A 21,215-nucleotide genomic window follows, 5' to 3' on the forward strand; every position below is an offset into this window, starting at 1 on the left:
GAAATCACCAAAACATGAAGCTCTGAGATGTGGGAGGGACAACAGGGATGGAGAAGAAGACAGAGCTTCTGGAGACCAGGGGAAGGGAGCCACTCCAGACTCTGGTGGCAATGCCACCAACAGAAACAGGGAAGAGCAGAGGAGGGGCAGTTTTAGGGGAAGCAGGCAGAAGGTGAGGGGCCACCCAGCACTAGATGGAGACTGGTTTTATTGATTTTGTCATCGGTCATTTAGCCTTTGTTTGCTTATGTCTTGCCTTATGGGGGAAGAACTGAAGACAGCTTAAAGGAGTCTATAAATTATGAAATAACATGGGTATAAAGTAGAAAGAAGTGGTTTTTTTTGTTTTTTTGTTTGTTTGTTTGTTTTTGTTTTGTTTTGTTTTGAGACAGAGTCTTGCTCTCTTGCCCAGGCTGGAGTGCAGTGGTGTGAACTCAGCTCACTGCAAGCTCCGCCTCCCAGGTTCACTCCATTCTCCTGCCTCATCCTCCCGAGTAGCTGGGACTACAGGCGCCCGCCATCACACCTGGCTTTTTTTTTTTTTTTTTTTTTTTGTATTTTTTAGTAGAGATGGGGTTTCACCGTGTCAGCCAGGATGGTCTCAATCTCCCAACCTTGTGATCCACCGGCCTCGGCCTTCCAAAGTGCTGGGATTACAGGTGTGAGCCACTGCACATGATCCACATGATGCCCTTTGCAACTAGTTTACGGCGTTGAGTTAACCAGCCTGACCATGGAGTTAATCTGTGGTCTCACCATGGACCCCTTTTTTCTTTACTTAGTCTATGAAGAATGAAGGAGCTGGACTAGATAACAAGATCCTTTCTGTCTCCAAACCATGGCCTCCGATTACAGCCTCCAGCAGTGCCCCCTGAGTATAGACCTGATGGAGGCTGTCAGAGCTGAAGGGTTGAGGCCCAGAGAGGGGCAGTGACTGGCCCAAGGTCACACAGCCAGTGGCTAGGGCCATAGCCAGGCCAGGAGGTCAACATTCCAGAGCCTCAAACCCTGTGGCTCTGCAAGTCTCATCTGCTCCAGACACCAGGCTCTTAGCTTCAGTTTCTGTCCTTTTTCTGGAAGTGGGACAAAGGAGCCACAAGCCAAGAAGCTGTCAGGGCTGGTCCCGAGCCCCAGTAGGCTGGGAACCAAAGGTCCACACCCATGTAAACACGGGCCAGCACTGATACCTCTTACTTGGCCCTTGATAGCTCCCTCCACATTAGTTCCCGGCTATTATCTTGCTTATCCCTGCAGGTCTGCTGGGAGCCAGGGAGGGGCACAGAGTATCGGCCCCACTTCACAACCAGGAGAAACTCCGAAGAGGATGAAGGTGGTAATTTGCCAAAGCCACCCATCGAGTCGGGATGGGGCTAAAACGAGAGGCTGAGTCTCTGAGGCCCTGTGGGTGAGAGGGTGGTCAGCAGAGCCTGTTTGCCAGGGGAGGCGAGGGGAGCGGAGGTAGAGAAATGCACACAGTCCCAGGAATCGAGGGTCCACTGTTTCACAAGGAGAGGAATCTCACCACCCTGGAGAGAGACCTATAGGGACAGGCTCTGCTTGCTGGTGCGGGGCTCTGAGGGAAGACAGACAGAAGCAGTGGAACACAGCCACAGGGAATACAGGTCTGAGGGAGGAAGTGATCATGTGGCAGACGTCCCAGGTGTCCCTGGGTGGGGTCTGTGCTGCTTTTCTGCCAGCTCCAAGTTACCCCCAAGGAACTCTTATGCCCACCCGGGACCCAAAGACACCCCTGCTGCCCCTCACTGCTAAGAAGCCAGGAAGTTGTTGGGATACCAGGTGGGGAGAGGGACATTGGCACAGGTGAAGGTCAAGGAGACCATGGAGCTGGTGACAATGACTGAGTCTGCCTTCCAGAGGGGTTACAGGTAGGGGGACCATAACCCAAGTTATTAATAGAGCTCCTGTTCAGTCACAAAATCATTGAGTCTGATAGTGAATTCCATGGTCATCCCAGTTATGGGACCAACACTTTAAGCGTCTACTCATAGAGAAAGTCTTGAGAACATTCCAGTAGGAGGGCAGGCCTGTTCAGTGCTTACACCTGTCCTGTCTCCTGCTCCCTCACTTCCTAGCCTAGGACAACCTGGTGAGTCCCAGAAACCATACCTCCTACTGTTGCCCTCTAAGGGAACCATTTCTGGGGAGCAGAACCCCCATATGGAACACCGGGAAGAGGCCTGGACCCAGTGTCTGGAAACCTGGGACCAAGGCCCAGCTCTGCCTTAACCTTGGTCGTGTTGCTCAGTCCATCCCCTCATCTGAAAACCGGTGCTAATAAAAGCCGTCTGGGCCGGGCATGGTAGTTCACACTTACAATCCCAACACTTTGGGAGGCTCAGGTGGGCAGATCACTTGAGCTCAGCAGTTCGAGACCAGCCCAGACAACACAGTGAAACCCTGTCTCTACAAAAACTACAGAAATTAACTGGGCATGGTGGTGCACGCCTGTAGTCCCAGGTACTCGGGAGGATGAGATGAGAGAATCCCCTGAGCTCAGGAAGTCAAGGCTGCAGTGAGCTGTAATCACAACACTGTGCTCCAGCCTATAGGTCAGAGTGAGACCTTGTCTCAAAAACAAAACAAAAGTTCTGGGAGCAGTGGCTCATGTCTGTAATCCCTGCACTTTGGGAGGCCCAGGTAGACGAATCACCTGAGGTCAAGAGTTCGAGACCAACCTAGCCAACATGGTGAAACCCCATCTCTACTAAAAATACAAAAATTAGCCAGGTGTGGTGGCACATGCCTATAATCCCACCTACTCGGGAGGCTGAAGCAGGAGAATCACTTGAACCCAGGGGCAGAGGTTGCAGTGAGCCAAGATCACGCCATTGCAGTCCAGCCTGGGCAATAGAGCAAGACTTCGTCTCAAAAAAAAAAAAAAAAAAGAAAGAAAGAAAGAAAGAAAAAGTAAAAGAAAGCTGCTGCCTGGGCCATCTTGGAGTTCAGTTGTAAGGATGTATTAGAGTGGAGGATGGGAGGCAGCCTCTGCATGACTACATACAGAGGCACTGGTGCCCAGGTCCAGGAAGTTACTCCCTGCTATTGCCACAGGGTGACTAATGTGGCCCCTCGGCTGGGTTCTGCTCACTGGGGATCTGGCCCAGGCCCAAGGAGGGCTCTGGGAACAGGGTTTCCTGGCAGCTGAGACACAGTGGGCAGGTCTGACCTGTGAGAACCGCAGTTACTGCCTGAGGCCTGGGCTGGTTACAGAAGGGGCCGGTGCTCCTGACGCAGTCTGCTCTCGGTCTCACTCTCTGTAGCTCGTTCCCAGGAGAATGGGGAGCTCAGGGAGGGTGTGTCACCTCTGCCCTGGGCACCACTCTGCTCCCAGGGAGAAAGCAAGGACACAGTTCCTTCAGGTGTGCACACACTCACACTCACACCAGCCCGGTCCCAGCGTGCACACCCAGCACAAACATGCACATAGAGATCCACACAGAGATGAGCACAGGTACACACAGATGCAGACACACTGCCCCAAGAAAGGAGGTCCAGCCTAGCTGTATACACACAGGCATAGATACGCATATACAGTTCTGTATAATACACACTTTTTCTTTTTTCTTTTTTTTTTTGAGATGGAGTCTCTGTCGCCCAGGCTGAAGTGCAGTGGCGAAATCTTGGCTCACTGCAACCTCCGCCTCCCGGGTTCAAGTGATTCTCCTGCCTCAGCCTCTTGAGTAGCTGGGATTACAGGCATGTGCCACCAAGCTCAGATAATTTTTGTATTTTTTAGTAGAGACGGGGTTTCACTATATTGGTCAGGTTGGTCTCAAACTCCTGACCTCAGGTGATCCAAGCACCTCAGTCTCCCAAAGTGCTGGAATTACAGGCATGAGCCACCACGCTTGGCCTTATAATACACATTTCTAATGACACGTGTGATACGGATACACAGGCATATACACATCTTGCGCAAAGGTACACACTGTATTTATAGACATAGATACACAGACTTGCACTTATATGGAACTACTGTATTTAGAGTTTTTGCACAAAGACAACACCCACTTTAAATATACAAGAGCAAAACCAGGGACACAGGGAAAGGTACATGGACACGAATATATACGCACCTTGTCAGCATTTAGCATTTATTGAACATCCTACAATCTGTTACTCGTGTTCCAGTAGAAAGAGACCCCACACAGAGTCATAGACACAGAAACCCAAACATTCTCATCAGTTCCACTCAGGATTATAGGGAGGCCCAGTCTCCAAGCCAAAGATGAAGAACTTTTTTTTCTGCAGATAGTCAATGAGCCATGGTGGATAAAACAATCAGTTGTAGATGTAGTGTCATCTATAATAGAGAAAAACAGGTTAAAGGTAAATAACCTACATGCCCCCAGATGGGGATCTAGCTAAAGGTATTCAGGTCAGAGTGGAACAGTAAGGAAACGTACACATACAGTTACAGCCTCGTGGTCAGAGTTTATAACATAGACAGTTAAGTTTTTAAATTAAAGAAAATTGTCTATACAGCATGATCACAAAAAGTGTGTAAAGAAATATGCGTAGGGCAGGCCGGGCGCGGTGGCTCAAGCCTGTAATCCCAGCACTTTGGGAGGCCAAGACGGGCGGATCACGAGGTCAGGAGGTCGAGACCACCCTGGCTGACACGGTGAAACCCCGTCTCTACTAAAAAATACAAAAACTTAGCCGGGCGAGGTGGCGGGCGCCTGTAGTCCCAGCTACTCGGGAGGCTGAGGCAGGAGAATGGCATGAACCCGGGAGGCGGAGCTTGCAGTGAGCTGAGATCCGGCCACTGCACTCCAGCCTGGGCGGCAGAGCGAGACTCCGTCTCAAAAAAAAAAAAAAAAAAAAAAAGAAATATGCGTAGGGCCAAGAATGGTGGCCCACACCTGTAATCCCAGCACTTTGGGAGGCCGAGACGGGTGGATCACCTGAGGTCAGGCGTTCGAGACCAGTATGCCCAATATGGTGAAACCCTGTCTCTGCTAAAAATACAAAAATTAGCTGGACATGGTGGTGCAAGCCTGTAATCCCAGCTACTCAAGAGGTTGAGGCAGGAGAATCACTTGAACTAGGGAGGCAGAGGTTGCAGTGAGATGAGATCGCGCCATTGCACACCAGCCTGGGTGACAGAGCAAGACTCCGTCTAAAAAAAAAAAAAGATGCATAGAAGAAAAGATTGGAAGGAATTACACCCAAATATTATTATTGATTGTCTTTGGGAATTAAGACCTTCGAATACTTTTTTTTTGCTTTGAGACAGAGTCTCGCTCTGTTGCCAGGCAGGAGTGCAGTTGCGCAATCTCGGCTCACTGCAACCTCTGCCTCCTGGGTTCAAGCGATTCTCCTGCCTCAGTCTCCCAAGTACCTGGGATAACAGGCACGTGCCACCACACCCAGCAAAGTTTTGTATTTTTAGTAAAGACGGGGTTTCACCATGTTGGTCAGGCTGGTCTTGCTCTCCTGACCTCGTGATCCGCCCACCTCGGCCTCCCAAAGTGCTGGGATTACAGGCATGAGCCACCGCACCCGGCCTAGAATACTTTTTAAGATTTTTTAATCTTCTAAATCTTTGGATTTTCTAATTGTTATAAGTATTTATTATGAAAAAAAAGACATTATTTTTTTAAAAATCTAGCCAGGTGAGGTGGCTCACACCTGTAATCCCAGCAATTTGGGAGGCCAAGGCAGAAGGATCACTTGAGCTCAGGAATTTGAGACTAATCTGAACAACATAACTACACCCCATCCCTACAAAAAAAAAAAACTTTGAATTAGGTGTGTACCTAATGGTAGTGCACGTCTATAGTTCTAGCTACTTGGGAGACTGAGACAGAAGCATTGCTTGAGCCTAGAAGTTCAAGGCTGCAGTGAGCCATGATCACACCACTGCACTCCAGCCTGGGTGACAGTGCAAGACCCTGCCTCAAAAAAGTGGAAAATGGCTGGGCATCATTGCTCACGCCTGTAATCCGAGCACTTTGGGAAGTGCTCGGATGATCCAAAGATGGCGGATCACTTGCGGTCAGGAGTTCGAGACCAGCCTGGCCAACATGGTGAAACTTCATCTCTACTAAAAATACAAAAATGAGCTGGGCATGGTGGTGCGCACCTCTAATCCCAGCTACTTGGGAGGCTGAGGTAGGAGACTTGCTTGAACCTGGGAGGTGGAGGTTGCAGTGAGCCAAGATCACGTCACTGCACTCCAGCCTGGGCAACAGAGTGAGACACTGTCTCAAAAAAAAAAAAAAAAAAGAAAAATTAGCTGGATGTGGTGGTGGATGCCTGTAATCTGAGGTACTTGGGAGGCTGAGGCAGGAGAATCACTTGAACCCAGGAGGCGGAGGCTGCAGTGAGCCAAGACTGTGCCACTGTACTACAGCCTGGGTGACAGAGTGGGACTCCATCTCCAAAAAAAAAAAAAAAGAGGGCTGGGTGCAGTGGCTCACGCCTGTAATCCCAGCACTTCGGGAGGCCGAGGTGGGCGGATAACAAGATTAGGAGATCGAGACCATCCTGGCTAACACGGTGAAACCCCTTCTCTAGTAAAAATACAAAAAATTAGCCAGGCATGGTGATGGGCACCTGTAGTCCCAGCTACTCTGGAGGCTGAGGCAGGAGAATGGTGTGAACCCAGCAGGTGGAGCTTGCAGTGAGCCAAGATAGCACTACTGTACACCAGCCTGGGCCACAGAGCGAGACTCCATCTCAAAATAAAAGAAAGAAAAAATTGAAAAAATCAACTAAGGGTTATACAGACATTAAAGGCAATTTACATTGATAAGGACATATGTAAGAATGTATATGTAAGAAACATATAATTGCCGGGCGCGGTGGCTCACGCCTGTAATCCCAGCACTTTGGGAGGCCGAGGCGGGCGGATCACAAGGTCAGGAGATCGAGACCATCCTGGCTAACACTGTGAAACCCTGTCTCTACTAAAAATGCAAAAAATTAGCCGGGCGAGGCGGCGGGCGCCTGTAGTCCCAGCTACTCGGGAGGCTGAGGCAGGAGAATGGCGGGAACCCGGGAGGCGGAGCTTGCAGTGAGCCGAGATCGCGCCACTGCACTCCAGCCTGGGCGACTAAGCGAGACTCTGTCTCAAAAAAAAAAAAAAAAAAAAAAAAAAAGAAACATATAATTTTATCCAATTCATATGATAAATATTCCTTTAAATACAGATTTAAAATAGCAGAGAAAAGGGAAAAGAGACCAAGGAAACAGAGAGATAAAAACAAAAAATCTACACCAGAAAAGTAGCTACCATATTCTAGAGGAACAGATGGAACCAAAGAGAACCAGTGGATTAGGTGAATCCCTCTTGACCTGCACAGGCTTGGGGCCAGAGCCTTAGAGGTCCTTTCCAGCAAGCCGTTGACCTTAGACCTCAGTCTTCAGGCTCCAAATCTGGAGGTGAACTTAATCCTCCCAGTCTCTCCAGGGCTCACTGGCTGGCTTTTTATTCCTAAGCATTTCGGGGTCAGCAGTAAACATTGCCTGAGCCCCAGACTTTGTGGGAGCAAAAGGTACTTACATGTGGCTCTCTCTCTCTCTCTCTCTCTCTCTTTCTCTCTCGCTTCATTTAGCGGGGAAGATGCAGGCTGAGTCAGTGACAGAATGCCCAGTGTCCTCAGTGTGCCAAGGGAGCAGTGAACACACTGATACAGTTAAGTGTCCTTTCTGGAGGAGGGAGGTATTGAAAGCTGGTTGTCATGAGGAGAAACGGGGCATCTGGGAGGTGGCAGGGGGCACTTTCCAAACTAGGGGATCTGGCACAAGCCAAGACTGGGAGTCAGGAAGTCGGGGACAGCTGGGGATCACCGGAGCGAGCTGTCCTGGTCCAGGGTGCTGTCAGATTTGAGAGGGCCTTGAATGCTGAAATGAGGCGCTCAAAGTTCATCATCAACAGTGAGAGCCAGTAACAGTCTTGAGTCTTGAGTTGGGGGGTGCCAGAGTGAACACAGCAGCACAGGACAGATTGGACTGGGGAGCTGCAGTGACAGGGACCTTGGGGTGTGGGTGACAGAAGTCCTGACCAGGCTTGGAGACCCAGCAAGAGAGGAGGCATGGTGACCAAGGTTTCAATCTGGGTGACATGGATATACTGGTACCACAAGAGAGAATTAGGGAAGAAGTTGGAGATAGGGGCGGGTATAAGGATAATCCCCTTGCAGGGGATGATCCCCACTCCCAGGCACCTCCAAGGCCCCTCAGAACAAGTTTAAGAAACTGAAACCCAGTCTGAGTCCTGAGTCCTTCATTTTTCAAATGAAGACTGAGGCATAGAGAAGGGAAATGATTTGCCTAAGGTCATGGTTGGTGTCAGAGTCTGAACTTGAACTCAGCTTTCTGCCCCAGAGGGAAGTGTGTCAGGCTGGGTTGAGGTAACAACAGGCCATGCTGCTGGGGTGTGAGACCCTCAGCACCTCCACCTGAGGGGTAAAGGGAACAGAAGGAGCTCCAGGTGGCAGAGCTCTGGGGACAGGCCCTGGTGGGGCAGGAAGTGGACGGTCTTGGCTAAAACTAAACTTGGGGATTATCTGAAGTTTCACTTGGCTAGGATTTCTGTCCCTCAGCCATGCTCTTTCACACACACAGGCACACACAGAGACAGACAGACACACACACACACGCACGCACACACACATACACACACAGCTGTAGCTTTCTGAGGAGAGAGCTGGGCCCAGAGGTGGGCTGGGCCAGGGCATGAGTGCTCACCTGACCCAGGAGCTGCCTAGCAGGTGTGCCTTAGAAATTCCTCTCCCAGCCGGGCCCAGTGGCTCACGCCTGTAATCCCAGCACTTTGGAAGGCCAAGGCGGGCAGATCATGAGGTCAGGAGGTCGAGACCAGCCTGACCAACATGATGAAACCTCGTCTCTACTAAAAATACAAAAATGAGCCAGGCGTGGTGACGCGCGCCTGTAATCCTAGCTACTCAGGAGGCTGAGGGAGGAGACTCGCTTGAACCCGAGAGGCAGAGGTTACACTGAGCCCAGATCGCGCCACTGCACTCCAGCCTGGGTGACAGAGCGAGGCTCCGCCTCAAAAGAAAAAAAAAAAGAAAGAAACAAATTCCTCTCCCAGAGTAACACATAATCCTGTACCCAACTCTAGAGTTTGCAAAGTGCTCTTACAGTCACTGGGTGATACATATCATTTAAGCTACTACCTTTTCTGTCTGGCTCTCAGTCTCCTTGTGGTAAAGTAAGTTTTTGTTTTGTTTCATTTTCCCCCTGGGTGTCCTTCAAAGTCCGTTCAAGCTCCAATATGAGGGAATGTTCTCTGGATCCCTGCTCCTCTCCAAGTCCTCTCCCAATGAACCCACTCTTGCACAGGATTTTTGGGGCCAAACCTCTATTTAAATTGTTCACAAGCAGCACTCTGACCTTCGCTAGGTCCTTAGGTGCCAAGGCTGAAGACTGGGTCCAACCCAAGTCTAAGAACTTTGGCCAGTGATTGAGGTTTAGGCTTATGTTCAGGCTGTGAATGGAGGTCAGGGGGATGGTCCCCTAACCTGAGCCCCTGGGCCCTGTGAACTGCCAGAAGGAACAGAGCAGAAAAGTTAGAAGGCTGGGGACTGACCTTGAGCCCCAGCGCTGAGCATGGTGCTCTAGAAAGGAGGGGTGGAGGGGAGGGGCTCCACCCACCAGGTGAGGTCATGGGAAACCAGCTCTGGCGCTGACACCTGGGGAAACCCGTTTCCAGGCCGCTTCCCACGCTAGCTCTCCTGGGAACCAGCTGAGCCCCAAGCGGGGAGCCCCACACCTACCCCCACAGTCCAGTTCCCATCGCACTGCCCCCACCACCAGTCCAGCCCCCACCCTTCAATCTAGCTTTAGTCTTTTGGTCCCCAGTCTGTCTCTAGCCAGGCAGTTGGGGCTTGAGGAGGGTTATGAGGGAGCAGTGGGCTCCAGGAAATGACAGAGACAACGCACAGCTTCACAGACTTCAGGTTTTATTTGCAGACTCTGCACTGCTCTAGCTTCTAGGCTGTGTGACCTTGAGGAAAGGGATGATCCCCAACCCCGTCCTCCTTCAGGCTCTAATTTGCAGCTCCTCCCCCTCCTTTTTGCTGGGCCTTGACTCTCACTTCCTGCCCCACTCCTGGCCCAGCCAGTTTGGGCAGTGCCTAGGGAGCCCAGAGACCCAGTTCTTCCCAGGGGCCAGCCCCGCCCTCCCTGGCCTTGGGGGTTGAGGGCCGCCCAGGTGTCAGCCTGCTCCTCATCCATTCCACTTCCCTCTCTCCTCCTCCTTGTCATCTTCCTTCCAGGCCCAGCCCTTATCCACCATCAGTTCCAGGCTCCAAGGCCTCTTTTTCCTGCTCTCTCTCTCTCAGTCTCTCGCCCACTCCATCCCAAACTTCTCTCCAAATCAGGGTTGAACCCCTTCCAGCCCTTCACAATGCCAGGTGTTCCCCAAGCTCTTTCTCACCCCTGTGCCAAGGAAGGGTCCTAATTCAGCCAGGCTGACCTGAGGGCCCAGGACAAGAAACTGGGAACTGGATCCCAAACTACTCGGAGGTGACTGACCCTGTTAGGACCATCCCATGAAAATCAAAGTGCCAGGTTTTTTTCTGTGAGCTTTGACTGGAGAAATCCAAATCAGAGCCTTCCCTCCTAGGCTCACCCAGGCATATCAGAGTGGGCAGTTAGAGGCCCATGTCCCCCGAGTGTTCGGAAGGGAACTGAATCCCATGAGGTGGCCAGGCCCTGCCAGTAGCTCCCGCAAAGGCCCGGGTGCCCCAGGTCTCAGAAGTCTCTGGCCTCCTGCCTACCACTTACTATGCAGCCATAGCTGCTCAAACGAAGCAGAAGAACTTCTTCCAGCGGCAGCGGGAGAGGGTGCGCACACCTTTGGCATTCAGTTTCTTCTCCAGCCGGGCTTTGTGCTCTATGGCACTGAGAATGGCCGAGTCAAATACTTCCTTCAGGTTCTTCTGCGTCAAGGCTGAGCACTCCAGGTAGCAGCAGGCTCGGATCTTCTCGGCCAGACCCTGAGCCTGGGGTTGGGGCACGGGGCCCTCCCGGCCCCCCTGGTCCAGCTGAATCAGTACGTTGACATCGTCCCTCAGGTCGGCCTGGGTGCCCACCAGCAGAACAGGCGCCTGGGGGTTGTGCGTGCGGATCTCGGGCAGCCATTTCTCTGTGATGTTTTGAAAGGAGCTGGGCTGCACCACGCTGAAGCACGCCAGGAAGACATCGGTATCCGGGTAGCAAAGGGAACGAAGTCGGTCAAAATCCTCCTGGGGTGAGAAGGCCAGGTGGTAAGGATTAGCCCCCACCCCGCTACAGGGAATCCATTTCTCACCCGCGGCTGGAATCCTGAGATTCCAACAGCCCAAGGCTTTCTCCATTCTTGCTCCATGTGGGGTCCTCCCAGCCTCCAGCCCACCTCCCCGCAGATCAGTAGAAGCCGCACCCAGCTTCTCACCTGTCCGGCTGTGTCCCAGAGCTCAATGCGCACCGGGGCTCCATCCACCAGGACTTGCACTGCAGGGGCGGGGCGGGGAGAGCCTGAGTTAGGAAGGGCGTCCCGGGCCACACCAGCGCCACCTCGGGGCCTGCTCCAGTCTCCTCCCCGGGGTCCTCTGCGCCTCCCGCCGCGACGCCCGCCCCAGCTCCCGTGTGCACAGCCCCGCCGCAGCCACGCGGCCGCCTGGGCGATTGAACGTACGTACCGGAGAAGGTGTCCAGCGCAGTGGGCCGGTAGCGCGCGGGGTACCCATTGCAGGTGTAGCTGACGATGAGGCTGCTCTTGCCCACGGCACCGTCGCCCACCAGCACGCACTTGATGCCCAGCTCTTGGGGCGCGCTACGCCGCCGCGGGGGAGGGGTCGGGGTCCGGAGTGGGGGCGGCTCGGCCTCGCTCAGCTCCCGCGGCGGCATGGCCCGCTCTGGGGGCAGCAGAGGGGCCAGCCCGGGACTCGGCTTCGCTGCGCTGGGTGAAGCAGGTCCCGCTGGCTGCCTCTGACTGAGTGGGTCCAGGCTGGGCGCGTCGGCCCAGCGCTACCAGCGGGTTTGTGTAGGGCCCCGCCCACCTCATCTACATGTCTCAGGCGGCCCTGGACCCCACCCACCGGCGAAGACCTCCCGCGGCCGGGCACCTAAGAGGCCCGGCGAGGAGGAGGAAAACCCCGGGAGGAGGAAAGGCAGGCAGAATGCTGGAGCCCCAAGAATCACGTAGGTACAAGGACAAAGAATCGTCAAATGAGAATACCAAGAAGAGACAGACATCCATGATTTATTGTTAGGAGGAAGAAGCAAGTTGCAGAACATGTAATAGAGTATGTTCAGGTTAAACAAATGTGCAAATTGAACCTTGTTCAACTTACAACAAAAAAACTCTATACATATGTTTGCATGAGTATTAAAAAGTTGGGATAATTTTATTAATGAAATAATTATTTATTTTTAATATAGAGGCTGGGAGCAGTGGCTTATGCCTGTAACCCCAGCATTCTGGGAGGCTGAGCCAGGAGGATCACTTGAGTCCAGGAGTTCAAGGTCACAGTGAGCTATCATAATGCCATTGCGCTTCAACTTGTGTGACAGATCCTAAAAACAAGCAAACAAACAAACAAAAAACCTGTTGACCCCCGAACAAGTGGGAATTATTGGCGAGAAACCCTGTGCAGTCAGTCGAAAATCCCTATATAACTTTTGACTCCCCCAAAATTTAACTATTAATAGCCTGCTGTTGCTGGACTCCATGGCTCACGCCTGTAATCCCAGCACTTTGGGAGGCCGAGATGGGTGGATCACCTGAAGTCAGGAGTTCGAGGCCAGCCTGGCCAACATGGTGAAACCCTGTCTCTATTAAAAATACAAAAAATTGGCCGGGCGCGGTGGCTCAAGCCTGTAATCCCAGCACTTTGGGAGGCCGAGAAGGGCGGATCACGAGGTCAGGAGATCGAGACCATCCTGGCTAACACGGTGAAACCCCGTCTCTACTAAGAAATACAAAAAAAAAAAATAGCCGGGCGAGGTGGCGGGCGCCTGTAGTCCCAGCTACTAAGGAGGCTGAGGCCGGAGAATGGCGTGAACCCAGGAGGCGGAGCTTGCAGTGAGCTGAGATCCGGCCACTGCACTCCAGCCTGGGCTACAGAGTGAGACTCTGTCTCAAAAAAAAAAAAAAAAAAAAAAAAAAAAAAAAAAAATTAGCCAGGTGTGGTGGCAGATACCTTTAATCCCAGCTACTCAGGAGGCTGAAGCAGGAGAATCACTTGAACCCGGGAGGTGGAGGTTGCAGTGAGCCAAGATTGGGCCACTCCACTCCAGCCTGGGTGACCGAGTGAGACTCTGTCATAAAAAACAAAAACAAAAAACCCAAAAAACAAAAAGTAGCCAAGCATGGTGGTGTGCATCTGTAATCCCAGCTGCTCAGGAGGCTGAGGTGGGAGGATGGCTTGAACCTGGGAAGCGGAGGTTGCAGTGAACTGAGATCATGCCATTGCACTCCAGCCTGGGCAACAGAGGCAGACTTCGTCTCAAATAAATAAATAAATAAATAAATAAATAAATAAATAAAAAATAGACTGGGCGCAGTGGCTCACGCCTGTAATCCCAACATTTTGGGAGGCCAAGGTGGGCAGATCACGAGGTCGGGAGATCCAGACCATCCTGGCTAACACGGTGAAACCCCGTCTCTACTAAAATTACAAAAAATTAGCCGGGCATGGTGGCGGATGCCTGTAGTCCCAGCTAATCGGGAGGCTGAGGCAGGAGAATGGCGTGAACCCAGGAGGCGGAGCTTGTAGTGAGCCGAGATCGTGCCACTGCACTCCAGTCTGGGCAACACAGCAAGATGCTGTATCAAAAAAAAAAAAAAGGCCAGGCGACATGGCTCACACCTGTAATCCCAGCTAATTTTTGTATTTTTAGTAGAGACAAGGGTTCACCATGCTGGCCAGGCTGGTTTTGAACTCTTGACCTCAGGTGATCCACCCACCTCGGCCTCCCAAAATGCTAGGATTACAGGTATGAGCCACCACGCCCAGGAGGCTTATCATATTTTTAAACTTTTTTCTTCTGACCTGTATCAGAAAGTTAAAATCATCATAAAGGTCTGCACCCTTGTGGTCTTCAGTTGGGTAGGCTGAGGAGGAGGAAAAGGGGTTGGTCTTGCTGCCTCAGGGGTGGCAGAGGTGGAGAAGGTGGAAGGGGAGGCAGTAAAGGCAGGCACACTTGGTGTAACTTTTATTTATTTTTAGAGATGTGGTCTTGATCTGTTGCACAGGCTGGAGTGCAATGACGCGAGCACAGCTCACTGCAGCGTCCGAACTCCTGGCCTCAAGCAATCCCGCCCCAGCCTTCCAAGTGGCTGGGATTACAGGCATGCACCACCAGGTCCGGCTAAATTTTTTTTTTTTTTTTTTTTTTTTTGAGACGGAGTCTTGCTCTGTCGCCCAGGCTGGAGTGCAGTGGCCGGATCTCAGCTCACTGCAAGCTCTGCCTCCCGGGTTCATGCCATTCTCCTGCCTCAGCCTCCCGAATAGCTGGGACTACAGGCACCTGCCACCTCGCCTGGCTAGTTTTTTGTATTTTTTAGTAGAGACGGGGTTTCACCGTGTTAGCCAGGATGGTCTTCATCTCCCGACCTCGTGATCCGCCCGTCTCGGCCTCCCAAAGTGCTGGGATTACAGGCGTGAGCCACTGCGCCCGGCCCCGGCTAAATTTTTTTACATTATTTTTTTGTAGAGACAGTCTTGCTTTTTTGCCCAGGCTGGTCTTGAACGCCTGGCTTCAAGCGATCCTCAGTCCTCACCCTCCCAAAGTGCTGGGATTAAAGGCATGACCTACCACATCCAGCCCTCAGTGTAACTTTTATTGAAAATATTCTGCCTATAAATGGACCTGTACAGTTCAAACCCATGTTGTTCAAGGGTCAGCTGTATACAGATCATGAGAGAGGCAGAGAAACTCAAGTGTGAATACAGCAGGCGGGAATGTACTGTACTCCTTTTCAGAGGAGAGCTTTCTCTAGACTCAGCCTGAAGGCAAGCTTTGAACACTTTCACTCCCCTCAGCTAAAGGAACTCAGGGTGCTGAGAAGCTACCTGGGGAGGATATTCAAGGACAATTTCCCATTTGAATATTTTATAAATCCTCAGATACCTAATATTATCTTCTTCATCATCAAAAGCACATAATAATTACCTATCTGCAGATGCTGTTCTGGGCCACCCACTGCCCTTGCCCTAGAAGGAGTTTGCAGACTGAGACAGTATCTTCCAGGTAGCCCTAGGAAGGTCACCTGGAGAGCAAATGAAGTGTAGCCTGATGCTAATTTTGTCTCTTATTGCAACCAGACCAAGGGACACCAGGCCCAGAATCCTTTATCTGATCTCTGACCCTTTCATCTCAGCCTATGCAAAGATCACAGAAAACACCGTCACCTTCAGAGAGTCAGCCATTCATGAGTTTTGGGAAAGGAGAGTGTTGGGAGGGGGAGGGGCAGTGAATATGAAAAGAGATAATTCTGTTTCCCCAAGAGCTGGTAGTGTAAAAGCCATAAATCCGTCTGGGGACGGTGGCTCACACCTGTAATCCCAGCACTTTGGGAGGCTGAGGTGGGTGGATCACTTGAGATGAGAAGTTCAAGATCAGCCTGGCCAACATGGTGAAACTCCATCTCTACTAAAAATGCAAAAATTAGCCGGGTGTGGTGGTGGGCGCCTGTAATCCCAGCTACTTGGGAGGCTGAGGCACAAGAATCGCTTGAACCTGGGAGGTAGAGGTGGCAATGAGCTGAGATCGTACCACCGCACTCCAGACTGGGTGATAGAGTGAGACTCAGTCTCAAAAAATAAAAAAAAAAATAAAAGAAGCCATAAATCCAAACCAAATCTTTACATCTCTTAGAAAAAGTCACAGGTTCCCTGATTTTTCTTTTCCTTTCCTTTCCTTTCCTTTCCTTTCCTTTTCCCATTCCATTCCATTCCATTCCATTCCATTCCATTCCATTCCATTCCATTCCATTCCATTCCATTCCATTCTTTTCTTGTTGCCAGGGTCTTGCTCTGTGGCCCAGATTAACAGATTCAACCTCAGCTCACTGTAACCTTCACCTCCCAGGTTCAAGCGATTCTCCTGCCTCAGCCTCCCAAGTAGCTGGGACTACAGGTGCATGCCACCACATCTGGCTAATTTTTATATTTTTGGTAGAGACAGGGTTTCACCATGTTGGCTGGGCTGGTCTTGAACTCCTGAGCTCAAGTGATCTGCCTTCCTCGCCTTCCAAAGTGCTGAGATTTCTTGTTTTCTCTTTTTGAGCCCAAAGGAGAGGACAACAGCTAGAAAGTTGACTTAATCATTAAAATCTTGACTATGGGGATGGGGAAATTATAGGAGCTCCAGTAACCACTTCTACATGCCAGTGTCTTCATCCTACATGCCATACCTCTGAATGTCTGGGGATGCTAATAATTCCTAATTGTAGCCCCAAGTCTCAAAAACTTATCAGACACATTCACATAAGTTTATTCATCTAGCAAGTGAAAGAGGCCTTACCTGTTGTCCTGCCTTTGTATTCCTCTAGAAAGCCCAAAAGCTGTTGTATTTGCTCTCCTGGAAAAGGAGTCTCATTTTAAAAGACTTGGACATCAGGAGACCTGTCCCAGTGTTCCCAGTTCTTCAGCTCACTAGCTGTGTGATGGCTACAAAATCACTTCATCTGTCTCAGTGCCATAAAATGACAGGTGAAACATGTTTATCTCTGAAAGCCCTTCTGGTGCTAACAGTCTGTGATTCAGGGATCCCAGGGAAGCTGCCCCAGCCCAGGTGTCTGGGACAGAATTACTACACACACACACACACACACACACACACACACACGCTCTTCTTTGCAGTACTCTTGTCCTTTTACCTGGGTTTTAATAATAGTTTAATTATAGCTGTAAATTGAGGATAATCCTGTTTCATCCTTTCTACAGGCAGGAGGGGTATAAATTGGGGGAGGTGTCTGCTTGGGCACAGGTAAAAGCCCTGACGTGGACTGAGACAGGTCATTATTTTCTGGCCGCTTGGGTGGGGACACTTTCCAACCTAGGTCCCTCTGTCTAAGCTGGTTTAGGGACAGTTTTGTCAGCAACAGGGGGAGGGAGGAGACAACTTAGGGAGCTGATGAGTCACCTGTTTCTCAGAGAAGGACTCGCTGGGGAAGTTTGCAATTCTGGCTGCTACTGCTGGGAAACTCCCCTCCTAAGGGTAGGCTGCCGCCTGCCAGCTCTTCTGCCCCAACTTCCAGCTAGACACACATTTGCTAGGATTAAAACTTGGCCCTGACATTCTCCATGGAGAAATAGCAGATTCTAGGACTGGGGCAGGAAATATGCAAGTCTATACCAATATAAATAAATAATTAAATACATAAATAAATGAGACATGCCGGGCCTGGTGGCTCATTCCTTCAATCTCAGCACTTTGGGAGGTCAAGGCAGGAGGATGCTTGAATCCAGGATTTCAAGACCAGCCTGGACAACATGGCAAAACCCAGTCTCAAAATAAAATAAAAAATAAAAAATAATGGAGCGTGGTGGCATGCACCTGTAGTCCCAGCTACTCAGGAGGCTGAAGTGGGAGGATCACCTGAGCCTGTGAGGTTGAGGCTGCAGTGAGCCTCTGCACTTCAGCCTGTGTGACAGAGTGAGATTCTGCACCCCCTATCCACCCCCCACAAAAAAAAGGCAAAAAAGAAGTAGTTTATTTAAAAAAACCCCCAAAACTAAAAAACTCAACCATAGCCCTGACATTGAATCATAGCAGTAATATCTTGCCTCCAAAATGTCCATCACAGCTGTATGTGGCTTTAGACTTGTAAAGTGCTGCAGTCTGCCCTATCTCATAAGAACTAAGTGACACAGCTTGGGAGGGGGTGTGTCTGAGAAGATGTGGCTGTGTGTGTGTGTGTGTGTGTGTGTGTGTGTGTGTGTGTGTGTGGCTATTCTCATTTTATCAGTGAGTACAGGGGACCTGCCTTAAGATGAAAGAAACTAGTAAGTGGCAGTCTGTTCCAGAGTGAACAAGCAACCCACAGGTCCACCCTCAGGCATGGTCAAGTTTTTTGTTTTTTGTTTTTTTTTTAAGATATAGTCTAGCTCTGTTGGCCAGGCCAGAGCGCAATGGCAAGATCTTGGCTCACTACAACCTCTGCCTCCTGGTTCAAGCGATTCTCCTGCCTCAGCCTCCCAAGTAGCTAGGATTACAGGCATGGATCACCACGCCCAGCTACTTTTTGTACTTTTAGTAGAGATGAGGTTTCACCATGTTGACCAGGCTGGTCTCGAACTCCTGATCTCAGGTGATCCACCAGCCTCAGCCTCCCAAAGTGCTGGGATTACAGGCATGAGCCACTGCGCCTGGCCAGTGTGGTCAAGTTTTATTAGGTATTTTTGTTAATCCCATATCTTAAGTTTCCTGAAAACATTGGGATGCCTACAGAAAAACCTGGACAAGAATAAACCAAAAGAAATCAACTCCCGGCCGGGCGCGGTGGCTCAAGCCTGTAATCCCAGCACTTTCGGAGGCCGAGACGGGCGGATCACGAGGTCAGGAGATCGAGACCATCCTGGCGAACACGGTGAAACCCCGTCTCTACTAAAAAATACAAAAAAAAAACTAGACGGGCGCGGTGGCGGGCGCCTGTTGTCCCAGCTACTCGGGAGGCTGAGGCAGGAGAATGGCATGAACCCGGGAGGCGGAGCTTGCAGTGAGCTGAGATCCGGCCACTGCACTCCAGCCTGGGCGACAGAGCGAGACTCCGTCTCAAAAAAAAAAAAAAAAAAAAAGAAATCAACTCCCAGGCCGGGAGCGGTGGCTCACATCTGTAATCCCAGCACTTTGGGAAGCCCAGGCGGGTGGATCACGAGGTCAGGAGATCAAGACCAGCTTGGCTAACATGGTGAAACCTCATCTCTACCAAAAATACAAAAAATTAGCCAGGCATGGTGGCACGCACCTGTAGTCCCAGCTACTCAGGAGGCTGAGGCAGGAGAATGGCGTGAACCCGGGACATGGAGCTTGCAGTGAGCCGAGATCACGCCACTACACTCCAGCCTGGGCAACAGAGCGAGACTCCATTTCAAAAAAAAAAAAAAGAAAAAGAAACCAACCCCCCCACCCCACCACCAATTATTCTGCTGCCAAATAAGGGATTAACAAAAGAACACCAAGGACAGGTGCGGTGGCTCACACCTGTAATCCCCAGCACTTTGGAGGCCGAGGCAGGCAGATCACCTGAAGTCAGGAGTTCGAGACCAGCCTGGCCAACATGGCGAAACCCCGTCTCTACTAAAAACACAAAAATTAGCTGGGCATGGTGGCATGCACCTGTAATCCCAGCTACTCAGGCAGCTGATGTAGGAGAATCCCATGAACCTGGGAGGCAGAGGTTACAGTGAGCTGAGATCATGCCACTGCACTCCAGCCTGGGAGACAGAGCAAGACTCCATCTCAAAAAAATTAAAAACAAAAACAAAAGAACACCAGAGGTGGGGGAAAGTTCTTCCAAGAGCTCCATCCGGAGAGAGGTTGTTTGTGAGCGAATGCCTCTCACGGTGTTTTTCTGTTTCTTCTGCATACTCCAGTCCAAGACCCCCAAAATCAGGCCTGCTGCCTAAGATGAGCTCAGAGACTGAGATGGGCGGGTCAGAAAACTCTGAAATAAAAACAGAATTCAAGAAAAAGAATTTTATATTTAACACTTGCTTACCAACATACTGATCATAATAATTATATATTATATATAACAATATAATAATTATATCTTATAATATACTGATATGATACAATAATAATAATATAATAACTTGACTACCCACTTTCTGAACTTTCAGTGGAAATTGGACCACCATAGGTTTTTCTCTGCCTTTTTCTTTATTTTATGTATTTTATTTATTTTCTTTGTTGAGACAGGGTCTTGCTGTATCACCCAGGCTAGAGTACAGTTCTGTGATCAGGGCTCACTGTAGCCTCAACCTCCCAAGCTCAAGCCATCCTCCTGCCTCAGCCTCCTCAGTATGTGGCACCACAGGTGCATGCTACCACACCTGTCTAACTTTTTAATTTTTTGTAGAGGCTGGGTCACCCTATGTTTCCCAGGTTGTTCTCAAACTCCTGGGCTCAAGCAATCCTCCTGCCTCAGCCTCCCAAAGTCCTGAGATTATAGGGGTGAGCCACGACACCCAGCACCACATATTTTTCTCTATTTCCATGTGCTTTTGTCCTCAGAGGGAGTTTGTGGCAAATTTATCCAGCTGCGCTGAGTTTGCCCCATGGTGCTGCTGGTCAACCCTCCAAGTCCATTTCCTCAGTCCCCACACCCTCTAGACCACCCTTGGGCTCAGGCTGGCTCCTGGGCTTCTGTCCTGTCTTCCCTGCTCCCTCACACCCAGCCTTGGCCTCCGCTTCTCCCTTCATTTCTCTCCACCTCTCCATCCAGCTGATCGTACTGCTACTGTTCCCCTCCAACCTCTCTTTCCGCTCAGACCTTGCACCCAAGCCCCAGCTTTTTGAAATGCCTGCAAGAGTTGCCACCTAAAACGTTCATCTAAAAAAATTCCCGGCCGGGTGCGGTGGCTCAAGCCTGTAATCCCAGCACTTTGGGAGGCCGAGACGGGCGGATCACGAGGTCAGGAGATCGAGACCATCCTGGCTAACACGGTGAAACCCCGTCTCTACTAAAAAATACAAAAAACTAGCTGGGCAAGATGGCGGGCGCCTGTAGTCCCAGCTACAGGGGAGGCTGAGGCAGGAGAATGGCGTAAACCTAGGAGGCGGAGCTTGCAGTGAGCTGAGATCCGACCACTGCACTCCAGCCTGGGCGACAGAGCGAGACTCCGTCTCAAAAAAAAAAAAAAATTAAAAAAAAAAAAAATTCCCCTACTAACTTCCTTATTTTTTCTTATTTTTATTTTTATTTTTGAGACAGAGTCTGGCTCTGTCACCCAGGCTGGAGTCCAATGGTGCAATCTCAGCTCACTGCAACCTCTGCCTCCCAAGTTCAATTGATTCTCCTGCCTCAGCCTCCCGTGTAGCGGGGATTACAGGTGCACGCCTGGTTAATTTTTGTATTTTTAGTAGAGAGGGGGTTTCACCATGTTGGCCAGGCTGGTCTCAAACTCCTGAACTCAGGTGATCCTCCCACCTCAGCCTCCCAAAGTGCTTGGATGATGGGTGTGAGCCACCACCGCACCCAGCCTGTTTATTCTCTTGATCGA

General features: G+C 50.6%; 2 protein-coding genes across 2 annotated transcripts in view; both read right to left on the reverse strand.

The window, feature by feature from the left end:
- Positions 1–21,215, reverse strand: part of DNAJC17 (DnaJ heat shock protein family (Hsp40) member C17) — a 248,318-nt gene that overhangs the window by 110,643 nt on the left and 116,460 nt on the right. The window lies entirely within an intron of this gene.
- Positions 9,940–12,190, reverse strand: RHOV (ras homolog family member V). The gene is made up of 3 exons (XM_050799571.1): positions 11,679–12,190; positions 11,432–11,490; positions 9,940–11,243 (listed from the first exon to the last, which is right to left on the reverse strand). Exons 1-3 carry the CDS (start codon positions 11,884–11,886, stop codon positions 10,800–10,802), a joined length of 711 nt encoding a protein of 236 aa, XP_050655528.1. The 5' UTR covers positions 11,887–12,190; the 3' UTR covers positions 9,940–10,799.

Source organism: Macaca thibetana, chromosome 7 (genome assembly GCF_024542745.1).
Source record: "Macaca thibetana thibetana isolate TM-01 chromosome 7, ASM2454274v1, whole genome shotgun sequence".
Lineage (NCBI taxonomy): Eukaryota > Metazoa > Chordata > Mammalia > Primates > Cercopithecidae > Macaca > Macaca thibetana.

Coding starts and splice junctions, on each gene's coding strand:
- RHOV (XM_050799571.1), bottom strand. CDS start 11,886: ATGCCGCCGCGGGAGCTGAGCGAGGCCGAGCCGCCCCCACTCCGGACC. Junction 11,491..11,678: donor TGCGCTGGACACCTTCTCCG/GTACGTACGTTC, acceptor CCGCCCCTGCAG/TGCAAGTCCTGGTGGATGGA. Junction 11,244..11,431: donor TCTGGGACACAGCCGGACAG/GTGAGAAGCTGG, acceptor TTCTCACCCCAG/GAGGATTTTGACCGACTTCG.